Genomic DNA, 23092 nt, shown 5'->3' with positions numbered 1-23092 from the left:
TGCTAGAGAGCATTTGGATGATCCAGAGGAGTTTTGGGAGAATGTCCTATGGTCTGATGAAACCAAACTGGAACTGTTTGGTAGAAACACAACGTGTCGTGTTTGGAGGAAAAAGAATACTGAGTTGCATCCATCAAACACCATACCTACTGTAAAGCATGCTGGTGGAAACATCATGCTTTGGGGCTGTTTCTCTGCAAAGGGGCCAGGACGACTGATCCAGGTACATGAAAGAATGAATGGGGCCATGTATCGCGAGATTTTGAGTGCAAACCTCCTTCCATCAGCAAGAGCATTGAAGATGAAACGTGGCTGGGTCTTTCAACATGACAATGATCCAAAGCAGACCGCCAGGGCAACGAAGGAATGGCTTCGTAAGAAGCATTTCAAGGTCCTGGAGTGGCCTAGCCAGTCTCCAGATCTCAACCCTATAGAAAACCTTTGGAGGGAGTTGAATGTCCGTGTTGCCAAGCGAAAAGCCAAAAACATCACTGCTCTAGAGGAGATCTGCATGGAGGAATGGGCCAACATACCAACAACAGTGTGTGGCAACCTTGTGAAGACTTACAGAAAACGTTTGACCTGTCATTGCCAACAAAGGATATATTACAAAGTATTGAGATGAAATTTTGTTTCTGACCAAATACTTATTTTCCACCATAATATGCAAATAAAATGTTAAAAAAACAGACAATGTGATTTTCTGGATTTTTTTTTCTCAGTTTGTCTCCCATAGTTGAGGTCTACCTATGATGTAAATTACAGACGCCTCTCATCTTTTTAAGTGGTGGAACTTGCACTATTGCTGACTGACTAAATACTTTTTTGCCCCACTGTATATATATATGTCATTGAGACACATATATGTATATATATATTAATATTTCATACAGCGCTAGATAGCTTAAAAGCCGGTAATTCAACTTACAGTAAACCATCTCGTATCCCCATTTTTTGGCAAATTCCACACTACTAACATTAGTAGTGTGGAATATACAAAAAAATGGGGATATGAGATGGTTTACTGTATGTAAACCATGTCTCATATCATGTCGGGTTTGTGAAGGAGAAAGAAAAAGCCGGCAATTGAATTACCGGCTTTTCACATATCTTGCCCTGAATTAAATATAAATACAGTGTATTCTGTATTCTAGAATATGCATGTCCCCGTAGTATATGGACAATGATGATTCCAGAATTCGCGGCAGACTGTGCCCGTCGCTGATTGGTCGAGGCAACCTTTATGACATCATCATCGCCATGGCAACCATTATGACATGTACGTCGATACTGTCCCTGTCGCTGATTGGTCGAGGCGAAATCGCGGCAGACTGTGCCCGTCGCTGATTGGTCGAGGCAACCTTTATGACATCATCGTCGCCATGCTGTGCCCGTCGCTGATTGGTCGAGGCCTGGCGGCCTCGACCAATCAGAGACGCGGGATTTCCAGGACAGACAGACGGAAAAACCCTTAGACAATTATATATAAAGATATGTGTGTCTCAATGACATATATATATATACTGTATATATGTTTTAACGAACATTTGAGCCCATAAATCCTTAGATGTCGGTTTTGCAAGCCTGCGAGAAAATATCGCAGTACGGATGCCATACGGATTACATACGGAGGATGCCATGCGCAAAATACGCTGCCACACCCTGCCTACGGATGACATATGGATCACTATATTGGGAACATTTCTGCGTATTATGGCAGTAAAAAACGGACCGTATTGTCTTACGCAGAGTGTGACGCCGGCTCTAAAGTTGTGGTTAAGGTTGGGATTAGGGTTAGGGTTGGGATTAGGATTAAGGTTAGGGTTGGGATTAGGGTTACGGGTGTGTTGGGGTTAGGGTTGTGGTTAGGGGTGTTTTGGGGTTAGGGTTGTGATTAGGGTTATGGCTACAGTTGGGATTTGGGTTAGTGGTGTGTTGGGGGTTAGGGTTGTGATTAGGGTTATGGCTAGAGTTGGGATTAGGGTTAGGGGTGTGTTGGGGTTAGTGTTGAAGTTATAATTGAGGGGAAAGTTCTCACCACACATCTAGATAAGTTCCTTGGGGGGGTCTAGTTTCTAAAATGGGGTCACTTGTGGGGGGTTTCTACTGTTTAGGCACATCAGGGGCTCTGCAAATGCATCGGGCGGCACGGTGGCTTAGTGGTTAGCACTGCAGCCTTGCAGCGCTGGAGTCCTGGGTTCAAATCCCACCCAGGACAACATCTGCAAAGAGTTTGTATGTTCTCTCCGTGTTTGCGTGGGTTTCCTCCGGGCACTCCGGATTCCTCCCACATTCCAAAGACATACTGATAGGGAATTTAGATTGTGAGCCCCATCGGGGACAGTGATGATAATGTGTGAAAAAATGTAAAGCGCTGCGGAATATGTTAGCGCTATATAAAAATAAAGATTATTATTATTATCATGACGCCCGCAGACCATTCCATCAAAGTCTGCATTTCAAAAGTCACTACTTCCCTTCCGAGCCCCGACGTGTGCCCAAACAGTGGTTTACCCCCACATATGGGGATAATCAGGATAAACTGGGCAACAACTATTGGGGTCTAATTTCTTTTGTTACCCTTGTGAATATAAAAAATTTCTTGCTAAAACATCTTTGACGAAAGAAAAATGATTATTTATTTTCATGGCTCTGCGTTGCAAACTTCTGTGAAGCACTTGGGGGTTCAAAGTGCTCACCACATATCTAGATAAGTTCCTTGGGGGGTCTAGTTTCCAAAATGGGGTCACTTGTGGGGGGTTTCTACTGTTTAGGCACATCAGGGGCTCTGAAAATGCAACGTGACGCCCGCAGACCATTCTATCAAAGTCTGCATTTCAAAAGTCACTACTTCCCTTCTGAGCCCCGACTTGTGCCCAAACAATGGTTCCCCTCCACATATGGGGCATCAACGTACTCAGGACAAACTGGACAATAACTTTTGGGGTCCAATTTCTCCTGTTACTCTTGTGAAAATAAAAAATTGCAAGCTAAAAAATAATTTTTGAGGAAAGAAAAATGATTTTTTATTTTCACGGCTCTGCGTTATAAACTTCTATGAAGCACTTGGGGTTTTAAAGTGGTCACTGCACATGTTAATTAGTTCCATGGGAGGTCTAGTTTCCAAAATGTGGTCACTTGTGGGGGAGCTTCAATGTTTAGGCACACAGGGGCTCTCTAAACGCGACATGGTGTCCGCTAACGATTGGAGCTAATTTTTCATTCAAAAAGTCAAATGGCACTCCTTCCCTTTCGAGCCCTGCCGCGTGCCCACACAGTGGTTTACCCCCACATGTGAGTTATCAGTGTACTCAGGAGAAATTGCCCAATAAATTTTAGGATCCATTTTATCCTGTTGCCCATGTGGAAATTAACAAATTGAGGCATTTTTTCGGTTCAATTTGTGAAGCACCTGGGGGTTCAAAGTGCTCACTATGCATCTAGATAAGTTCCTTGGGGGGTCTAGTTTTGAAAATTGGGTCACATGTGGGGGAGCTCCAATATTTAGGCACACAGGGGCTCTCCAAACGCGACATGGTGTCCGCTAACGATTGGAGCTAATTTTTCATTCAAAAGTCAAATGGCGCTCCTTCCCTTCCGAGCCTTGCCGTGTGCACAAACAGTGGTTTGTGACCACATATGAGGTATTGGTGTACTCAGGAGAAATAGCCCAACACATTTTAGGATCCATTTTATCCTGTTGCCCATGTGAAAATGAAAAAATTATGGCTAAAATAATTTTTTTGTGAAAAAAAAGTACTTTTTCATTTTTACGGATCAATTTGTGAAGCACCTGGGGGTTCAAAGTCCTCACTATCATCTAGATAAGCTCCTTGGGGGGGTCTAGTTTCCAAAATGGGGTCACTTGTGGGGAAGCTCCAATGTTTAGGCACACAGGGGCTCTCCAAACACGACATGGTGTCCGCTAAAGATTGGAGCCAATTTTTCATTGAAAAAGTCAAATGGCGCTCCTTACCTTCAGAGCCCTGTCGTGCGCCCAGACAGTGGTTCCCTCCCACATGTGGGGTATCAGTGTACTCAGGACAAATTGTACAATAACGTTTGTGGTCCAGTTTCTCTTTTTACCCTTGGGAAAATAAAAAATAGTTGCTAAAACATCGTTTTTGTGACTAAAAAGTTAAAAGTTCATTTTTTCCTTCCATGTTGCTTCTGCTGCTGTGAAGTACCTGAAGGGTTAATAAACTTCTTGAATGTGGTTTTGGGTACCTTGAGGGGTGCAGTTTTTAGAATGGTGTCCCTTTTGGGTATTTTCAGCCATACAGACCCCTCAAACTGACTTCAAATGTGAGGTGGTCCCTAAAAAAAATGGTTTTGTAAATTTCGTTGTAAAAATGAGAAATCGCTGGTCAAATTTTAACCCTTATAACTTCCTAGCAAAAAAAAAATGTTGTTTCCAAAATTGTGCTGATGTAAAGTAGACATGTGGGTAATGTTATTTCTTAACTATTTTGTGTCACATAACTCTCTGGTTTAACAGAATAAAAATTCAAAATTTGAAAATTGCGAAATTTTCAAAATTTTAGCCAAATTTCCATTTTTTTTCACAAATAAACGCAAAAATTATTGATCTAAATTTACCACTAACATGAAGCCCAATATGTCACGAAAAAACATTCTCAGAACCGTTACGATCCGTTGAAGCGTTCCCGAGTTATTACCTCATAAAGGGACACTGGTCAGAATTTAAAAAAACGGCCAGGCCATTAAGGTCAAAATAGGCTGGGTCATGAAGGGGTTAACTATTAAGGGGTTTGGCTACAATTTTTCCCGAAGGTTAAGGAAACATACTATCTCACATATGCATAATGAGCTTTTCCTTAGTTTGAAAGCCATTGTCAATGAGCCCAGGCTGTGGGAAAAAAATAAAAACCTAGACTCACCTCTAAGACCGAGACCACGCTTCGGCTCTTGTTTCTTTGTTCCTTGTTGGTCTTTGGTCATCATCATCATCTGGAGGAAGCATAATTTAACCACTGCACTGCTGATTGGCTTCAGCTTTCACAATCTGCCCATGCCAGTCCCTTACGTTTGGACAGAATGTGAAGGCTGCAGTCATTCAGCAGTCACGCTATGCCTTTTCTAGATGTTGATATCTCAGGACACAATACTGAAAGCAGAAGAGCGACTCCAGTCTTGGAGGTGAGTATAGGATTCTTTTCCTTACCCGCTTTCCTCCTGGACCCATTAACAATAACATTTAAAGTAGGGGAAAGACCCTTTACATAATTAAATTAAATTAAGAATAAATGACTAACACATATTCTTTAGCTCCAAGAATTATACAATGGAGCAGGATGACACTCGTTTATTGAGTATTTTCATTTAGAGCATATACAGGGTGGTCCAAAAGTAAGGTGGACAGTATGTGTAATAGGGTTATGAAGGGGGAGATTTATCAAACAAGGTGTAACGTGAAACTGACGCAGTTGCCCTTAGCAACCAATCAGATTCCACTTTTCATTCTTCACAGACTCTTTGGAAAATGGGTGGAAAGCTTATCGTCCACGTCTAATTTATGGTTTATTGGAGGATGATCCAGACAGGCGGGTGCAATTTAGTGAGATTATGCTTAACGAAATTGAAGATAATCCAGTAATTTTAGATAACATTATGTGGAGAGATGAAGCTTTTTTTCAAATTATCTGGTCATATTTACAGCCATAACTGTATTTACTGGTATAATGAGAACATGCCTTTAACATTAGAGCAACAACTAAATGAGCCTGGTGTCAATGTTTGGGGTGGTATTTCAAGTTTTGGACCTTTTTTTTTATGGAACAATCACAGGAGATAAGTATCTTGAAATTCTAATGAATCAAGTTGTTCCCCAGTTACAGCAACAGCCTAATTCAAATGACCTTTATTTCCAACAAGATGGGGTCCCTCCACATTATTCAAGAGTAGTCCGCGAGTAACTTGATGAAACATTTCCTAATAAATGGATTGGCCGAAGAGGCCCACTTGATTGGCCGGCATGTTCACCAGGCTTGACCCCAATGGATTTTTTCTTTTGGGGAGTACTCAAGGACAAAGTTTATAGTCGAAAACCAAAAAGTGTCAGTGATTTGAAAAATTACATAAGAGATGCACTTCAAGAAATTAATACCCAAAGAGACTTGTGCAAAAATGTTTGTCGATGCTTAAGAGGCAGACTTCAAAGCTGTGCAAATTGTGATGGAAAAGAGTTTGAGCACTTGCGTTGATAAAATTTAAGGGCTTTTGTATTATTGTTCAGAATAAAATTAAATTGTCAATGTCATGCTTGTGTTAGTAAATATAATTTTATATATAAGTCAAAATAAATGTTATTATTTTCTGTCCACCTTCTTTTGGACCACCCTGTGTAATTAAATACGAGAAAAGATGGAAAGAAGTGGAAATGGCAAAAATAATACTACTGTTTTAGAAATGACTAGTGTTGAGCATTCCGATACCGCAAGTATCGGGTATCGGCCGATACTTGCGGTATCGGAATTCCGATACCGAGATCCGATACTTTTGTGGTATCGGGTATCGGTATCGGATGTGTAAAATAAAGAATTAAAATAAAAAATATTGATATATTCACCTCTCCGGCGGCCCCTGGACATCACGCTAGTAACCGGCCGGCTTCTTTGTTTAAAATGAGCGCCTTTATGACCTGCGAATGACGTCGCGGCTTCTGATTGGTCGCGTGCCGCTCATGTGACCGCCACGCGACCAATCAGAAGCTGCGACGTCATTCTCATTCACTAAACTCCTAATTCTAGGAATTAAAGGGACTCTGTCACCTGAATTTGGCGGGACTGGTTTTGGGTCATATGGGCGGAGTTTTCGGGTGTTTGAATCACCCTTTCCTTACCCGCTGGCTGCATGCTGGCTGCAATATTGGATTGAAGTTCATTCTCTGTCCTCCATAGTACACGCCTGCGCAAAGCAAGATTGCCTTGTGCAGGCATGTACTACGGAGGACAGAGAATGAACTTCAATCCAATATTGCAGCCAGCATGCAGCCAGCGGGTAAGGAAAGGGTGAATCAAATACCCGAAAACTCCGCCCATATGACCCAAAACCAGTCCCGCCAAATTCAGGTAACAGGTTCCCTTTAAGGACCTGCGAATGACGTCGCGGCTTCTGATTGGTCGCGTGGCGGTCACATGGGCGGCACGCAACCAATCAGAACCCGCAACGTCATTTGCAGGTCCTAAAGGCGCTCATTTTAAACAAAGAAGCCTGCCGCTTACCAGCGTGAAGTCCAGGGGCCGCCGGAGAGGTGAATATATCAATATTTTTTATTTTAATTCTTTATTTTACACCTTAATATGGATCCCAGGGCCTGAAGGAGAGTTTCCTCTCCTTCAGACCCTGGGAACCATCAGGATACCTTCCGATACTTGGTGTCCCATTGACTTGTATTGGTATCGGATATCGGTATCGGCGATATCCGATATTTTTCGGGTATCGGCCGATACTATCCGATACCGATACTTTCAAGTATCGGACGGTATCGCTCAACACTAGAAATGACACATAATCAGGGATATTCTCTAAAATATCCTTATGGGATCGTTTTTGGTGTTTTTATGATAAAATAGGTAGTAGAAAGAATAAATATGAGTCTTTTTTTACCTATGTTGAATTGTGTCTGGGCTAACTGTGTTCTTTTTTTAATAAACCCATAGATTGGTTTGGCTGTAGGTGACATCGCAGAAGTACAGCGGAATGCAGCTCTTAAGAGAATTGCAATGCAGGTGAATTTTAAGAATTTCTGTGCAATGAAAAATATTTAGAATTGAGAGTCCTCAGTGGTTGATACCTCTTAATGGCTAACTGAACAGATGGTAACAAATTGCAAGCTTTCGAGACTACACAGGTCTCTTCATCAGGCACAGACTAAAGCAAATTCTGAAGAATCACATATTTATACACAACACAGCACAAAACTGTCATTCTGACTCTGGCACTTGTGGTCGGCGCCCCCACACCATTCAGGCATGAAAGGAGACTAGGTCCCATTATCTTTGACCCCCTTCTACAGCAGATTCAGCTTGAGAAAGGCATGTTCGTGCCGAAACGTTGCGAAGGTTAATCTGTCTTTCAATCGGGTCATCCTGTATTTTTTCTTTGGTGTATGGTGGTGGCATTTGCCTCATTGGTCTACATTGGACAATACATTTTCATTTGCGTGCCAAGCTTTTTTGTTATTTACAACCCCATTGACATACACAGTGTGTGCCAGTAAGGCCACTGCACACAGCAGGGAAGAGTGCAACGTACGCTCCAGTACAGGAAGATTTCGATGCATGTTAGAACAGGAGAGACAATATTCAAAGTCAAAAATGGAGACATTAGGCGGAGTTTACTGCAGAGAGATGGCGGGATTAGAACTCATCTTTAGAACACGTGTTTGCTTTGTCAATAATAAATCAAGGTCCATTTCCTTTTTAAATATCTGCAAAGTGTATATGCTACCACATAGGTACAGTATGCTTACTCTTGGATTTTACCATCCTACCTGGACCTGTGATTGCTCTTGTGGCCATAAAACTTGTGGCAGGCTCTCTTTAAGTGAGGGAGTTCTAACATCAGCTAAAGAGAAAACAAGTTTAAAATGTAATTTTAATGTGCAAAAAAACTCCTTAAAAACAATGAGAAGCAGGTTATATAATTCAGAAACACATAGCCTACATGTTTTAAACCTACAGAGGGTTCTTAAAGGGAATCAGCAAGTGTTTGCTATGTCATAAGATAGGAGCTGAGACACAGATTTCAGGGATGTGTTAATTATTAGGCTGTGTGCTGTTGCTGCCATACAATGAAGACTTTATCACCGGGAGATTATCACTGCCTAGACTACAGTGCACATGAACCCTGGTCTGACCACATCCCCTTCTCTGCTAAGCAGCTTACTGTCAATAGACAATATCCACAGAAAGCTGTGGTGTTGGTGGGGCCAACTTCCTGAGCTCTGAAACATGCTACATCTAAAAACTCTGATTGTGTCAAAACTGCAGCACCCAGTAATCTAAGTGATACATCGCTGGAATCAGGATCTCTTTTCCTACATTATGCTACTCTCAGATAAGGTAGCAAAAACCTGTTGACAGATTCCCTTTGATAGTAACTGATCAGATCTGGGGACTGGTGAGCTGATATATTTTTTCCTCAATTGCTTCTCTTTAACCCCTTACCGGCATCGGACGTACTATACCGTCCGATGCCGGCTCCCCTGCTTTGATGCAGGGCTCCGCGGTGAGCCCGCACCAAAGCCGGGACATGTCAGCTGTTTTGAACAGCTGACATGTGCCCGTAATAGGCGCGGGCAGAATCGCGATCTGCCCGCACCTATTAACTAGTTAAATGCCGCTGTCAAACGCAGACAGCGGCATTTAACTACCGCTTCCGGCCGGGCGGCCGGAAATGACGTCATCGCCGACCCCCGTCACATGTCCGGGGGTCGGCGATGCATCTCCATTGTAGCCATAGAGGTCCTTGAGACCTCTATGGTTACTGATTGCCCGTCGCTGTGAGCGCCACCCTGTGGTCGGCGCTCACAGCACACGTGCAATTCTGCTACATAGCAGCGATCAGCAGATCGCTGCTATGTAGCAGAGCCGATCGTGCTGTGCCTGCTTCTAGCCTCCCATGGAGGCTATATAAGCATGGCAAAAGTTTAAAAAAAAAGTTTAAAAAAATGTGAAAAAAATAAAAAAAACATAAAAGTTTAAATCACCCCCCTTTCGCCCCAATCAAAATAAATCAATAAAAAAAATCAAATCTACGCATATTTGGTATCGCCGCGCTCAGAATTGCCCGATCTATCAAATAAAAAAAAGTATTAACCTGATCGCTAAACAGCGTAGCGGGAAAAAAACTCGAAACGCCAGAATTACGTTTTTTTTTTCGCCGCGACATTGCATTAAAATGCAATAACGGGCGATCAAAAGAACGTATCTGCACCGAAATGCTATCATTAAAAACGTCATCTCGGCACGCAAAAAATAAGCCCTCAACCGACCCCAGATCACGAAAAATGGAGACGTTACGAGTATCGGAAAATGGCGCAATTTTTTTTTTTTTTTTTTTTTTTTAGCAAAGTTTGGAATTTTTTTTCACCACTTAGATAAAAAATAACCTAGTCATGTTTGGTGTCTATGAACTCGTAATGACCTGGAGAATCATAATGGCAGGTCATTTTTAGCATTTAGTGAACCTAGCAAAAAAGCCAAACAAAAAACCAATGTGGGATTGCACTTTTTTTGCAATTTCACCGCACTTGGAATTTTTTTCCCGTTTTCTAGTACACGACATGCTAAAACCAATGATGTCGTTCAAAAGTACAACTCGTCCCGCAAAAAATAAGCCCTCACATGGCCAAATTGACGGAAAAATAAAAAAGTTATGGCTCTGGGAAGGAGGGGAGCGAAAAACGAACACGGAAAAACGAAAAATCCCCTGGTCATGAAGGGGTTAATACTAGTCTGCCAGCACAAAATTACTTTTCAAAGAGAGCGTAGGTTCCCCTGTTGCACCCTTAGCATGGCCAAGGAGTTCAGTGCACCTTCCCACACAATTGTTTTGCATCTGACTCCACCATAATCAGGCTCCTATAAAGCCAGATCCGTCAATCAAGGAAGAGGAGGAAGTAGATAAATGGAAAACAAGTAGTTGGTAAGATGCTCTAAGTTGGTCGAAGACACCAAGGGTGTTATTTTGTTCCAACAGACTTAATTTAAATACATGAACAACTGTGGTTTTAAGGCCTTTGGTATAGTTGTCATTATTCCTGAACATGCTGGGACTGTCTTGATTTTTGGGTACAATCCCAACTAAGTTGGGGCTTTCCTGGCCCTAAAAGGAATGCATGCTCAGTTAATTAGCATTTCCAGGCGGGTCTAGGGATGGGACTTTAAGATCCCTCTTTTGCCAACTGCACTGTTGGTAATAATGTAGTATTTATACTTTTTATATCCAATAAAACTTTATTTGCTGGACAATCTGTACTTCATCTGGATGTAGGTGAGACAGTAAAGCTTTTAGACTTTCCATTTGTGTTTCCATCTGTGTTAATCACTGTATTCAAGAGATTAAATATCTATCAATTGTTGTAGCACTTATTTGTATCTCGCTATAATTAGGTGAATCTCCATACAAATTTAGAGAAGAAATTGCCATTCTGGTTGTTGAAGCGAGTGGATCAAGTCAGTACGATTGTTTACCCCAATCGGCCAAGAATATGGGGAATGGTTATCAAATCCGTGAGTATTGTTCTGCGTTATCATGTTAGAAGAATTTATCAATGATTTTTTGCACATGTTCAACTATTTCTTCATAAAGCAGAGTACACTTGTTCACGCTGGCTACAGCATTCCATTCATTAAGGTTTAATAATACTGGCCTCAATGGGTAGAACAGCAGTGTATTACATTTCTCTATATCTATATGTTTTATTTATTAATTTACTTTACCTGTTCTTTTATTCCTTATATTTTAATGGGCATATTTTTTTTTTCACTCAAAAGAAAACAAAACAAAAATGACTTCAGGGGTGGAATTAAAAACATAACAAAACTAAAAAACAGGAATACACAGACTTTATTTTTCTTTAATTTTTATGGAATTCAGTGTGCACGGCAAAATTACATTTTATAACTGTGCTGACCTGTGGAATATAGGCCATATACATTTTATATACTATAAATTGTTGTAGAGATTTGAGGTTGTGGGTTGTAGTAATCACCTAGACAGGTTAACGATGAAACTATTTTTTATTCCTAACGTCTATGGTCTTACAGCAATTCCGAGTAGTTATCTACAATGCAATGCCCCCCAGTCCACAAGATCCCAACCTGAGGCCAGTACTTCGACTGCCCCTATACCAAGCGATACGCACTGTCTACTATCTTTTGGTTGGCCCATTGCTTTTGGATCTCCCACCAGTATAGTATATAGTCACAGTCCATGCTCTTCCAGACGACGGATTCCACAACCGTAGCATGTGTGTCCAGCTCCTGGTGGCAAAAGTCCTTAGGATAGTCCCTCAAATCCAGATGACTGATCCCACTACTATAGCAGGCTCCAGCAAGCAACTGATCTCCAATCTCCAAAGGCCATCCATACATGGGGACCAGTGCCTCAGCAAGAGATCTTAGCCCCTTGACATTACTGCACCAACTCCCTCACTAAACATGTGGCTTATTATTCTGCCTCTCCTGGGATCAGCCCTCTGGATGGGACCCTGCCCCATAAACATTTGCTGAAGAATATTCCAGTAGCCCAGTCTCCAGCCTGTCAGCAGGGTTGTGTATTAGGGAACCCCCCTGTAGAAAGGAACAAAGACACACATACCCCCACCAGATGCAGGACAGTGTGGCCAATGTGTTTTTCATGGTCTTCCATTAAGTTCTATAACAGGACTACATAGGTTTATTAACAGACACAAAGGCCTTCATGATCGATTGGGGGATCGGGGTGTGATGGAATGATAGGATGCCACTCTAACTATTTTGGTGTCACAGCTTTTGACCAAATATGTTATGTGCATGTACCTCTCATGTTGGAAGGAACTTATTTATAGGACAACCCCTTTAAGGTACATCTCCACAAAGAATTGAAAATGTGAATTTAGTTTTTTTTCCCAATATTTTCTTCCTGTGAGATAAGCTCCTGTCAAAATTGTTAGTCTTGAATAAACATGGAATCTACACTATCTGTATATATTCATGAAGATGTCTTGGGAAAATAGCAAATGACTGCAGATACATAGACATATATATTCATATGGTCAGCATTAGGCATGTGTTGGTCAATAATATCAACACATGACTCCATAATATATATATATTTTTTTTTTTTACTGGAAAGAGCAGACAAACCCGCTTCCTCACCCTTCTAGCAGTGGCTTATCTTGCATGACAACAAATGATATATAAATCTAAAAAGCTGGTCCCTCTTTCATCTAAAATCTTCCCACATGGACAGTCGGCAAGCCCCCATACAAGTAGCATTGTTGTTGGCCAATCCCACCAATAGCATGTTTTGCTGACTTCACTTTTTAATAACTTGAATTAACTTCCATTTATGTGGATAATTAAGTTTCATCCAAAATGCAAGAAATGTAGAAAACGAATAATTTCCAATGGTAAGAACCCAGGTAAATGTATAGTGAGGCGGATGCAGGCTGCTTGTTATGAAATATACCTTTTCCTATTTGCTATAAAAGTTGGGGGCAGAATGAGATTCCTTGAGCCATGGTTCAAATTGTATACGTTTAATGGTAAATTTTCGACTAGAAAAATTATGCCCACATCTCAATCCCTCTGTTTGCCAAAATAATAATAATATTTTAAAATTTTTTTTAGAGCATGTTCAGCTATTTCCTTTCCTGTGAAGATTTTAGAGTTGAAGCTCCCAGCAATGATGCCACAATGGAAGTGGAACTTTGGAAGCAGAAGAATAGGTTTGTATTTTTATATTTATCTGCTTTTTTGTCTGATTTGTAATAACTCTAAAATAATTTGACTCAGCCAATAAAGTTATTAAAGGGATCCTGTCAGCAGGATTGTGCACAGTAACCTACAGTGTCAGGTTGGCGCAGTTATACTGATTAAAATGATACCTTGGTTGATGAAATCCGTCTTGTGGTTGTTGTTTAATCTTTATTTTCAGTTTTGAGTTAATGATATGCTCGTGCTCTAGGAAGGGCCTGTAGGGGGGGTCTTCATGTGGTTCACTGCTTAGGTATTCATGTGTATGGCTTCTGACCAGTCACTGATCCCTCACTGACCTGCCCCCTAGCTTACAAAATCGCCAATAGCTGCTAATGCACTGCTACTGCTCAGGTGCTAGCAGCACCATCTTGGAGGAGGACATTTTTTTTCTCTAGCAATATGGCACCGCCGCACCTGTGCAGGACCAGCTGCCGGATCACTGATAGCTGCTACTGCGCAGGTTCAGCCGACACCATTTTCAAACGGATTTTTTTATGAATATAAGAATAAGATCAAACAAAATCATTATATACACAATAGATATGAAATCATGCTGCAGCGCAGGCACCACCGCTGACACCTGCCTTTTTTAACACCCCAGGAAGCTGATTATTACAGTGGTGTTGCCTTCTTCTCGGGGACAGTGATACCATGCCTGAAAGCGAGGAGTATCCCTTTATCAGGTGGCACATACATGCAACCTGTTCTGATTCCAGGCCAGAAGGGGGAGCTCTGAACCCAGTTTAAGGGGAGCTTCCCCAGATATATGTTCTGGCTTGGAGGAAGAGTTAGGTAGTATGAGGAGAGAGTCGGAGCAGACAGTTGGAGGAGAGAGGAGAGTGAGGAGAGAAAAAGCTGGAGCCGTGCAGACAGGTGGTTCTGCAGCTCCTGGTCAGAGTGGAGGAGTCAGACAGTGTTGTGTTGATAGAATGTGTGAAAGGAGAAGAAGCACAGGAGAAGTAAGGAGCTGGAGAGGAGTGGCGACTGGGCTACCTCCACGCTGAAGTGCAGGAACCGGACATCAGGAGTCCAAGGTTGTGTGGGACTGTATGCCCCACAGCAGAAACCGGAGGGCAGAAGATTTCAGGTTGTCTGTCCGCACCCACACCCAAAGGCAAAGCAACATATAGAGCCCGGAGTCATATTTAGAGACACCTGTAAAAAGGCTTGCGTTGCCTGCCATGCAAGTACTGTCTTAGGACAGAGAGAGAGGACCTTGTGTGGAGCCATAGGCAGTCCTGACGAAGGACACGGTCCGAAACGCGCGTCGGGGTGCTCTGTACCTGGAGGATTGGACGGGCATTTCTTAGGAGGAGGTAATAACATTGTGGCTGTGTATTTTGAACGCTGCATTGGTCAGCGGTATCCTTATATAGCACTCTGCACTTTTTTATCTGTGGTGTTTGGTCTCACATCAGAGCTTTTTTGCTCTAAGTCCCACATGCTACTTTAATTATTGCATATATGTCGACATATTAATATATTTTACATCAAACTCCAGTTTTTGCTGCTGTATTCACATACACGTATAATACACTTTTTTGTGCAAGTTTAAGACGTTATAATACGTTATAGGTTTTGTGCACTATTATTATTTCATATATATAATTTTTACACATTGGATACACTTTTTGCACAGCACTTGTGATATATATATTCTATGAGTTGGTTGGAGTCTCACTTTTTTGTGTTAATTTTTCATATATAATATATTTTTCTCACTCATTTTTATATATAGTTTTCTCTATATATATTTTTTCTATTTTTGTTCTAATTGTCACTATATCTCTGCAGCAGCATTACTATTTATATATCGTTACATTACAGCATATTTGGGAACTACTATCTATAAGTACTATATATATGGAGTGCTGTTTTCTAGCCATTATACTACCACTGCTTTAAATATATATTTTATACTATACATACCTTACTTCCTTTTTTATGTCCATTTTTAATATATTTTTGTGATTTTGCTGTATATTTGGTTTATTATACATCCTTTCCTCTAGTTACAGGCACAGTACGACTGTTGCCATTTATTGCCCAGTGTGTATTTTTTATAATAAAGGCATTTTACCTTATTACACTTGTGTTTTCTATTACTATCTTGGGTTTTTCATTTGGTTATCTTTTTAAGTCATTTACGGTTTTACTTCCATACATAGGGCTTTTGTTGTTGCCATTTTGATTAATGTAATTTTTTTTTTGCAACCCACAAAATGATATGCAGTATGTAAAATAAGGGGCAAGTCACTGAGGGATCTGTGATCTGCCATAAGCCATACAGATTAATATATAAGCAGAGCACCACATAAATCCCCCCACAGGTCGCTCCGGTGCACCAAAATCCCATTAACTGAAAACTACAAATAAATATTAAACAACAACCACAAGATGGATTTAATTAACCAAGGTATCATTTTAATCAGTTTAACAGTGCCAACCTGACACTGTATGTAGGTTACTGATCAAAATCCTTCTGACCGGTTTGCTTTAAGCCTTCTACACAACTATTTCAGTTTCAGTTAAAGGTTGTGGTTCAACCTACATATGAGAATAATTATTGCACTTGTTATAATTGTTTACTTATATACTTATAATAATATAATAATAATCTTTATTTATATAGCGCCAAAATATTCCGCAGCACTTTACAGTTTAACAGTTTCAAACACAATAGTTATAAATAACAACATTAACAATACAATAATTAAATAAAAATAAGATGACCTTGCTCGTGAGAGCTTACAATCTACAATGAGGTGGGGGAGACACAAAGCACAGGTGTGTATTTACAATGATGGTGCAGCCATCTTCAGGGGTTGGGGGATAGATGGAAGTAGTGAATGGGCTACATAAACACACAAAAATAAAATGACTTTGATTAGTGAATGTGATAGGCCACTCTGAGCAAATGTGTTTTGAGGGAGCGCCTAAAACTATGCAAATTGTGGATGGTCCTAATATCTTGGGGTAGAGCATTCCACAGGATTGGCGCAGCACGGGAGAAGTCTTGGAGTCGGGAGTGGGAGGTACCAATTAGTGCAGAGGTTAGTCGAAAGTCGTTTGCAGAGCGCAGTGGTAGGTTAGGCCTATAGACCGAAATGAGGGAAGAGATGTAAGGGGGTGCCGCACTGTGGAGAGCTTTGTGGGTGAGAACAAGTACTTTGAATTGGATCCTATAATGAATGGGCAGCCAGTGTAACGACTGGCGAAGAGCAGACACATCTGAATACCGATTAGCTAGATGGACAACCCTGGCTGCTGCATTAAGGAGAGACTGGGTAAGGGAAAGTAAAGTAAGGGGAAGCCAATTAATAGAGTGTTACAGTAATCCAGGTGGGCGTGGATCATGGTGACAGTGAGGGTTTTTGTTGTTTCCATGGTGACAAAAGGGCGGATTCTAGAGATGTTCTTTAGGTGTAAGCGGCACAAGCGGGCAAGAGTATATGGGAGGTGAAAGAGAGATCGGAGTCAAACATAACACCTAGACAGCACGCCTGCTGGAGGGGTATTATTATGGTGCCTCCCACGGAGAGGGAAATGTCAGATTTAGGGAGGTTAGTAGATGGTGGGAGCAGAAGAAGTTCAGTTTTGGAGAGGTTGAGTTTCAGATAGAGGGCGGACATGATGTTGGAGACTGCAGACAGACAGTCACATGTGTTCTGTAGTACAGCGGGGGTAAGGTCAGGGGATGACGTGTATAGTTGTGTGTCATTGGCATAAAGATTTTACTGAAAGCCAAATCTGCTGATGGTCTGTCCAATTGGAGCCGTGTAGAGGGAGAAGAGAAGGGGGCCAAGGACTGAGCCCTGAGGTACCCCGACAGTGAGAGGAAGAGGAGATGAAGTGGAGCTAGCGAACAGAACACTGAAGGAGCGATCAGAAAGCTAGGAAAGATAGGAAGAGAACCAGGAGAGAGCAGTGTCCTTAATGCCTAGTGACTGGAGCCTAGAGAGTAGGAGAGGGTGGTCAACAGTGTCGAAAGCTGCAGAAAGGTAGAGAAGAATGAGCAGAGAGTGGTCACCTTTACATTTTGCTGTAAGAAGGTTGTTGGTCACCTTGATGAGTACAGTTTCTGTCAAATGTAGGGGGGAAACCAGACTGTGAAGGTTCTAGGAGGGAATGAGTGGAGAGGTAATGGGTAAGGTGGGAGTAGATGAGGCGCTCCAAGAGTTTGGAGATGTAGGGGAGATTGGAGACTGGTCTGTAGTTATTTTTGCAGGATGGGTCGAGGGCGGGTTTCTTTAGTAATGGAGTAATGATAGAGTATTTGAAGGAGGAAGGGAAAATGCCAGAGGAGAGAGAGAGATTAAAGATTGTAGTTAGGTGAGTTGTGATGACTGGAGAGAGAGATTGGAGGAGATGAGAGGGAATGAGGTCGGTAGTGCATGAAGTCGGACGAGAAGAGAGGAGCTTGGAGACTTTTTCTGTGATGGGATCGAATGTGGAGAGTGAGCCAGGGGAAATGCAGGGAGGGATGGGAGTCACTGCACTTGATGGCTGGGAGCGGATTTCCTGACAGATATTATCTATTTTCTCTATAAAGTGGGAGGCCAGGTAATCAGCACAATTGTCATTGATAGGGGTGGATTGCCCCCAGACACAGGGCCACGCGTTTCGGTACCGGGCCTCTCTGGTTCGGTTCTGAGGCGGTCACGGTGGCTAGGCCCGGTCCGCGACCCTGCTATGGGGCGTCCAATAAAGGTGATGGTACAGTCTGTTAGGGGTTCTTGATGCCACCTGTGGTGTTCGGTCAGGGTGACCGACGCTGCTGTGGGGTCCGCTGGGGTGATGGAATGGCAGCTGGATGGTATACCTTCCCACAAGTGAAGTATGTCCCCAGGGCTTCCCAGTAAGGTAGATGGTGATGATGTGAGGTGCAGGCAATAACGAGGACACAGGGTTGCAGTCTCTTTACTGAAGGCTTCAATATCCTCAGTCCAGAGCACGTTCAACCGGGCTACTAGAGACCGTCCGGTCCGATGGGCACATCCAGAGTTTCCTTCGCAGATGGAAATCGTTGCCTACCAATAGCGCCTGTGTGTTGTAGTCCTACCCTGCTGAGCATTCGGAATAGTCCTCACAACTGCTGTTCTCGTTCGTTCGTTCTCTACAGCTTTCTTTCTCTCTCTCGTTCTTTGGTTCCAGATGTTACTAGTTTCTAACGTCCCCCAGATATGTTATGGCTAGGACGCCACCCGTTTGACGGGAAGGCTTGGAGGTCTTCCGGAACCCTAGAGACGCCCCTCTCCCAATGTTGCCCCCTATGTCTTCGTAGGTGTAGAAGGTAGACAGCCAACCTATGATTAACTGTCCAGCGGAATTTGAAGTAAGGCCTGAAGTCAGTTACTCCTATGGTGATCCGGCCACCGACTACGCGCCTCAGTAAGATGTTGCCTTCCTCTCTCGGCACGACTCTTACTGGCTCTCCTTTGTGCTGATCTCGTTTACACTGTTCCACAATATCCTTCCCTTCGTGTCTCTCTCCTGGATACCGCCGCAGGGTGTGCAGGCGCGGTTCCGTTACGTTCTGTTCTGTTCGCTAGGCACCTGCCAGGTTCCCACGCCTGACAGGGACCCCCCTGTGCCTTCTCCCTGCAACACCCCCTGCCACGGGATGTTGCCTGGTTCCAACCCAGTCAGCTTCTCACTAACTTCCTCCCCAGCCCCTAATTTTACCAGTGTGAGGAGTGGCCCAATAAATAAAGCCTTTTTCTCCCCCTAGTGGCCGGAGTGTGAAGTGTAATGTGTTCTGGTGATACCTGGTCAGGAGAACTCCTTAGTGCCATCAGACGTACCGCTGCTCCCCTTAGCGGCAGAGCGCCATACTGCAACGACGAGGTCTCTGGGGTGCTGCAGGGGCTTGTGCTTTTAGCCTGAGGAGGGAGTGAAAGGTGTCAAAAAGTTTCTTGGGGTTTGTGGATAGTGAGGAGATCAGAGTGGTGAAGTAGGTCTGTTTGGCTAAGTGAAGGGCGGAATTATAGGTTTTTAACATAAATTTGAAGTGTATAAAATCTTCTGGTGTGCAAGTTTTCCTCCATAAGTGATCAGTACACCTAGAGCATTGCTGGAGAAATTAGGTTTGCGATGTGAGCCCGGGCTGTTTTACTCTGTGTTTGGAGGTTCTGAGGGGCGCTACTTGGTCCAGGGTGCTTCTAAGAGTGTCATTGAAGTGATGTACAGCCAGATCAGGACAGAAAAAGAGGAGATTGAGGACAATGATGAGTGTAGGGAGTCTGAAAGTGTATGAGGGAAAATAGCATGTAGATACTTAACTATAACTCTACGATATCCCTGACTTTGTGAGCAAATATACCTAGAAGAATAAATTGTGTTTTAAAGACATGGGGTTGTCATACCAAATATTGATTTATTTAGATGTCACCTTTGTTCAGACACCTTGTGGTTTGTTAATTGATAGAAATAAACTAAAGGTACCTTCACACATAACGATTTTGTTAACGATATCGTTGCAACGTCACGCTTTTTGTGACGTAGCAATGATCCCGCTAACGATCTCGTTATGTGTGACAGTGACCAACGATCAGGCCCCTGCCGGGAGATCGTTGGTTGTTGGGGAATGATCAGGACCTTTTTTTGGTCGCTGATCACCCGCTGTCATCGCTGGATCGGCGTGTGTGACGCCGATCCAGCGATGTGTTCACTTGTAACCAGGGTAAATATCGGGCTACTAAGTGCAGGGCCGCGCTTAGTAACCCGATATTTACCCTGGTTACCATTGTAAAAGTAAAAAAAAAACACTACATACTTACATTCCGATGTCTGTCACGTCCCCCGCCATCAGCTTCCCTGCACTGACTGTGGGCGCCGGCCGTAAAGCAGAGCACAGCGGTGACGTCACCGCTGTGCTCTGCTTTACGGCCGGCGCTGACACAGTCAGTGCGGGAAGCTTACGGCGGGGGACGTGACAGACATCGGAATGTAAGTATGTAGTGTTTTTTTTTTTTTACTTTTACAATGGTAACCAGGGTAAATATCGGGTTACTAAGCGAGGACCTGCGCTTAGTAACCCGATGTTTACCCTTGTTACCTGGGGACTTCGGAATCGTTGAAGACAGTTTCAACGATGCCGAAGTCGTTCCCCTGATCGTTGGTCGCTGGAGAGAGCTGTCTGTGTGACAGCTCCCCAGCGACCACACAACGACTTACCAACGATCACGGCCAGGTCGTATGGCTGGTCGTGATCGTTGGTAAGTCGTTTAGTGTAACGGTACCTTTACCCTTTTTTCTAAAGCAAATATAGTTTAGTTTAGCTGTAGTTTAAATTTGTTTAGTTTTTTGTTGTTGCAATTTTTAACCATTCACCTGTTGATTAAATTTTCCAAGTTATTACGGTCATGTTGATGCCAAATGTGTGGAGGCTTTTATTATATGTATCATAAAATATAATTTTTTTTACTTAATGTTTCATTATTTTTGTGAAGGAGACTTTTTTTTTTTTACTGTTTAATTTTGATTGTTTTTTTTTTTTACATATATTGTACAAACTTGCCCCCAGGAAATCATAAAAGATCTCTTAGGCTATGTGCACACGTTCAGGATTTCTCGCAGAAAATTCCTGAGAAAAAACTGACATTTTCTACAAGAAATCCGCAAGAAAACCGCATGCGTTTTTGCCGCGATTTTACCGCGGTTTGACCCGTTTTTGCCACGTTTTTTTCCGGACACTTCCCAATGCATTTTGTAGTGGGAAATCCGCAAAAAAAACTCAAAATTAATGAACATGCTGCGGTTTTTACCACGATGCGTTTTTTTCACGGAAAAAAAAGCATCATGTGCACAAACCATGCGGAATTCATTCTAAATGATGGGATGCTTATTGTATGCGGTTTTTTTTGCAGTTTTATAGCGTTTTTATCGGGAAAAAACACGAAAAAAACGCAACGTGTGCACACAGCCTTAGAAAGATTTTTTTTTCTTCATTGCTTATGTTTTCCACTGTAACCTGGATTTCCATAGAAGGCCAATTCACAGGGCTAAACAGCCTACTACAGTGATTTAATTCACTGTCAGAGATGATATGGGTCTGCTAGAATCCATCAGTTCTGCTGTTTTGGGTAGAGACCCAGCCATAATGTGATCACAAAATCCTACAAAAGCATCAGCAGTGTTGATGCTTCTGTTTGTTGCAACTGTATTTGGCAAAGGAAAAGACAGTAGGAATAATAAGCCACTTTAATCTTTTCCTCAGGGTTCGAGGATGTGTCTGAGAGTCCCGGACCAGACCTACGTCTGCTATATTACAGGAACTTTAACCTTGCATCGTAAATTTACTGTGGTACAAGTTTAAAACCCAGGACCACGTGACATAAATTTAAGGCACTTGGTTTTTAAAGGGTTGATGTGGAACTGTCAGCAGATTTACCAATACACAATGTATTCATGTTAGATAGATCTCTTAGCCTTTATGAGGCTGGTATATTTACTGTGAAAATCCATGCCAGAATGTCTATTAAAATTACAATTTCAATATTAGGCAGAAAAATCTTCAAATGGGTGTTTTGCCACAATTCTGACATGGATTTTTACTTCAAGTCCCTCAGCCTGATCTGAGCTAAGATCTATTTAATCATTTATAGAGTTTGAAATCTAAAACGTGGTTTATTTTCACAAGTAAACTTTGGTGAAAACACTTTGGATAATTGAAGCTGACTAATATATTCACAATTTTAGATTGAAGGATCTGTCCACAGCAATGCAGAAGCAGCATGAACTCATCAAACTAATCATTCAGAAAATGGAGATCGTATCAGAGGCGGACGATGAAGACCAGCGTGACAGCAGTCCACATAATAAACCGAATAAACAGAAGATGGAACGCAAAGAGAGCAAATGGGATTGTGTGGTGAAAGCTGTAAAATGTAAAGCATAGAATCGTATTTCAGGGCTGATTATGTTTGCTGCATTGAAATATGATAATCATGGTCTATATCTTGTTCCATACCCAAACTGGTCCACCATGATATGATTTTAGTTTGCAAACCTTGATTCAGGAGTTATTCTATGAAATATATCCATCTCTAGAAGGTATTAAGCTATTCCAATTTCCCTCTTATCCAGTCTGAAAAGAAAGGAGATTTTGGTCAAGATTAGTGATGAGCGAGTATACTCGTTGCTCGGGTTTTCCCGAGCATGCTAGAGTGGTGTCCGAGTATTTGCGACTGCTCGGAGATTTAGTTTTCTTCGCCGCAGTTGCATGATTTACAGCTACTAGACAGCTTGATTACATGTGGGGAATTCCTAGCAACCAGGCAACCCCCACATGTACTCAGGCTGGCTAGCAGCTGTAAATCATGCAGCTGTGTCAACAAAAACTAAATCTCCGAACAGTCACAAATTTTCAGAGACCACCCGAGCATGCTCGGGAAAACCCGAGCAACGAGTACACTCACTCATCAATAGTCAAGATGTGTTGGGTATTTATTTTGAAAGATTGTTAAATAGGATTTTGGAGAGTTTCGCCTTAAAGGGAGTTTGTCAGCACAGGATGACTGTTCAAACTAAGTTCCGGAGGAGCCAATCATTTATATACACCGCCTCACCTGCTTGTTTTCCCGTTATCTCCACCATCCCCA

General features: G+C 42.3%; 1 protein-coding gene across 3 annotated transcripts in view; it reads left to right on the top strand.

Annotated features, from left to right (window-relative positions):
- TRPA1 (transient receptor potential cation channel subfamily A member 1) overlaps window positions 1–22661 on the top strand; it is a 248856-nt gene extending 226195 nt beyond the window's left edge. For all 3 annotated transcript variants that reach the window (XM_069731474.1, XM_069731475.1, XM_069731473.1), the window contains 4 exons: window positions 7683–7751; window positions 11139–11258; window positions 13362–13459; window positions 22191–22661. In XM_069731474.1, coding sequence (XP_069587575.1) covers window positions 7683–7751; window positions 11139–11258; window positions 13362–13459; window positions 22191–22389 — 486 coding nt within the window. In that variant the 3' untranslated portion in view covers window positions 22390–22661. The remainder of the gene's footprint in view (window positions 1–7682; window positions 7752–11138; window positions 11259–13361; window positions 13460–22190) is intronic.
- The last annotated feature ends 431 nt before the right edge of the window (window positions 22662–23092 follow it).

This window comes from Ranitomeya imitator, chromosome 6 (assembly GCF_032444005.1).
Source record: "Ranitomeya imitator isolate aRanImi1 chromosome 6, aRanImi1.pri, whole genome shotgun sequence".
Lineage (NCBI taxonomy): Eukaryota > Metazoa > Chordata > Amphibia > Anura > Dendrobatidae > Ranitomeya > Ranitomeya imitator.
Note: the sequence above shows the minus strand (reverse complement) of the source record. Positions and strands in the feature narration are given on the sequence as shown.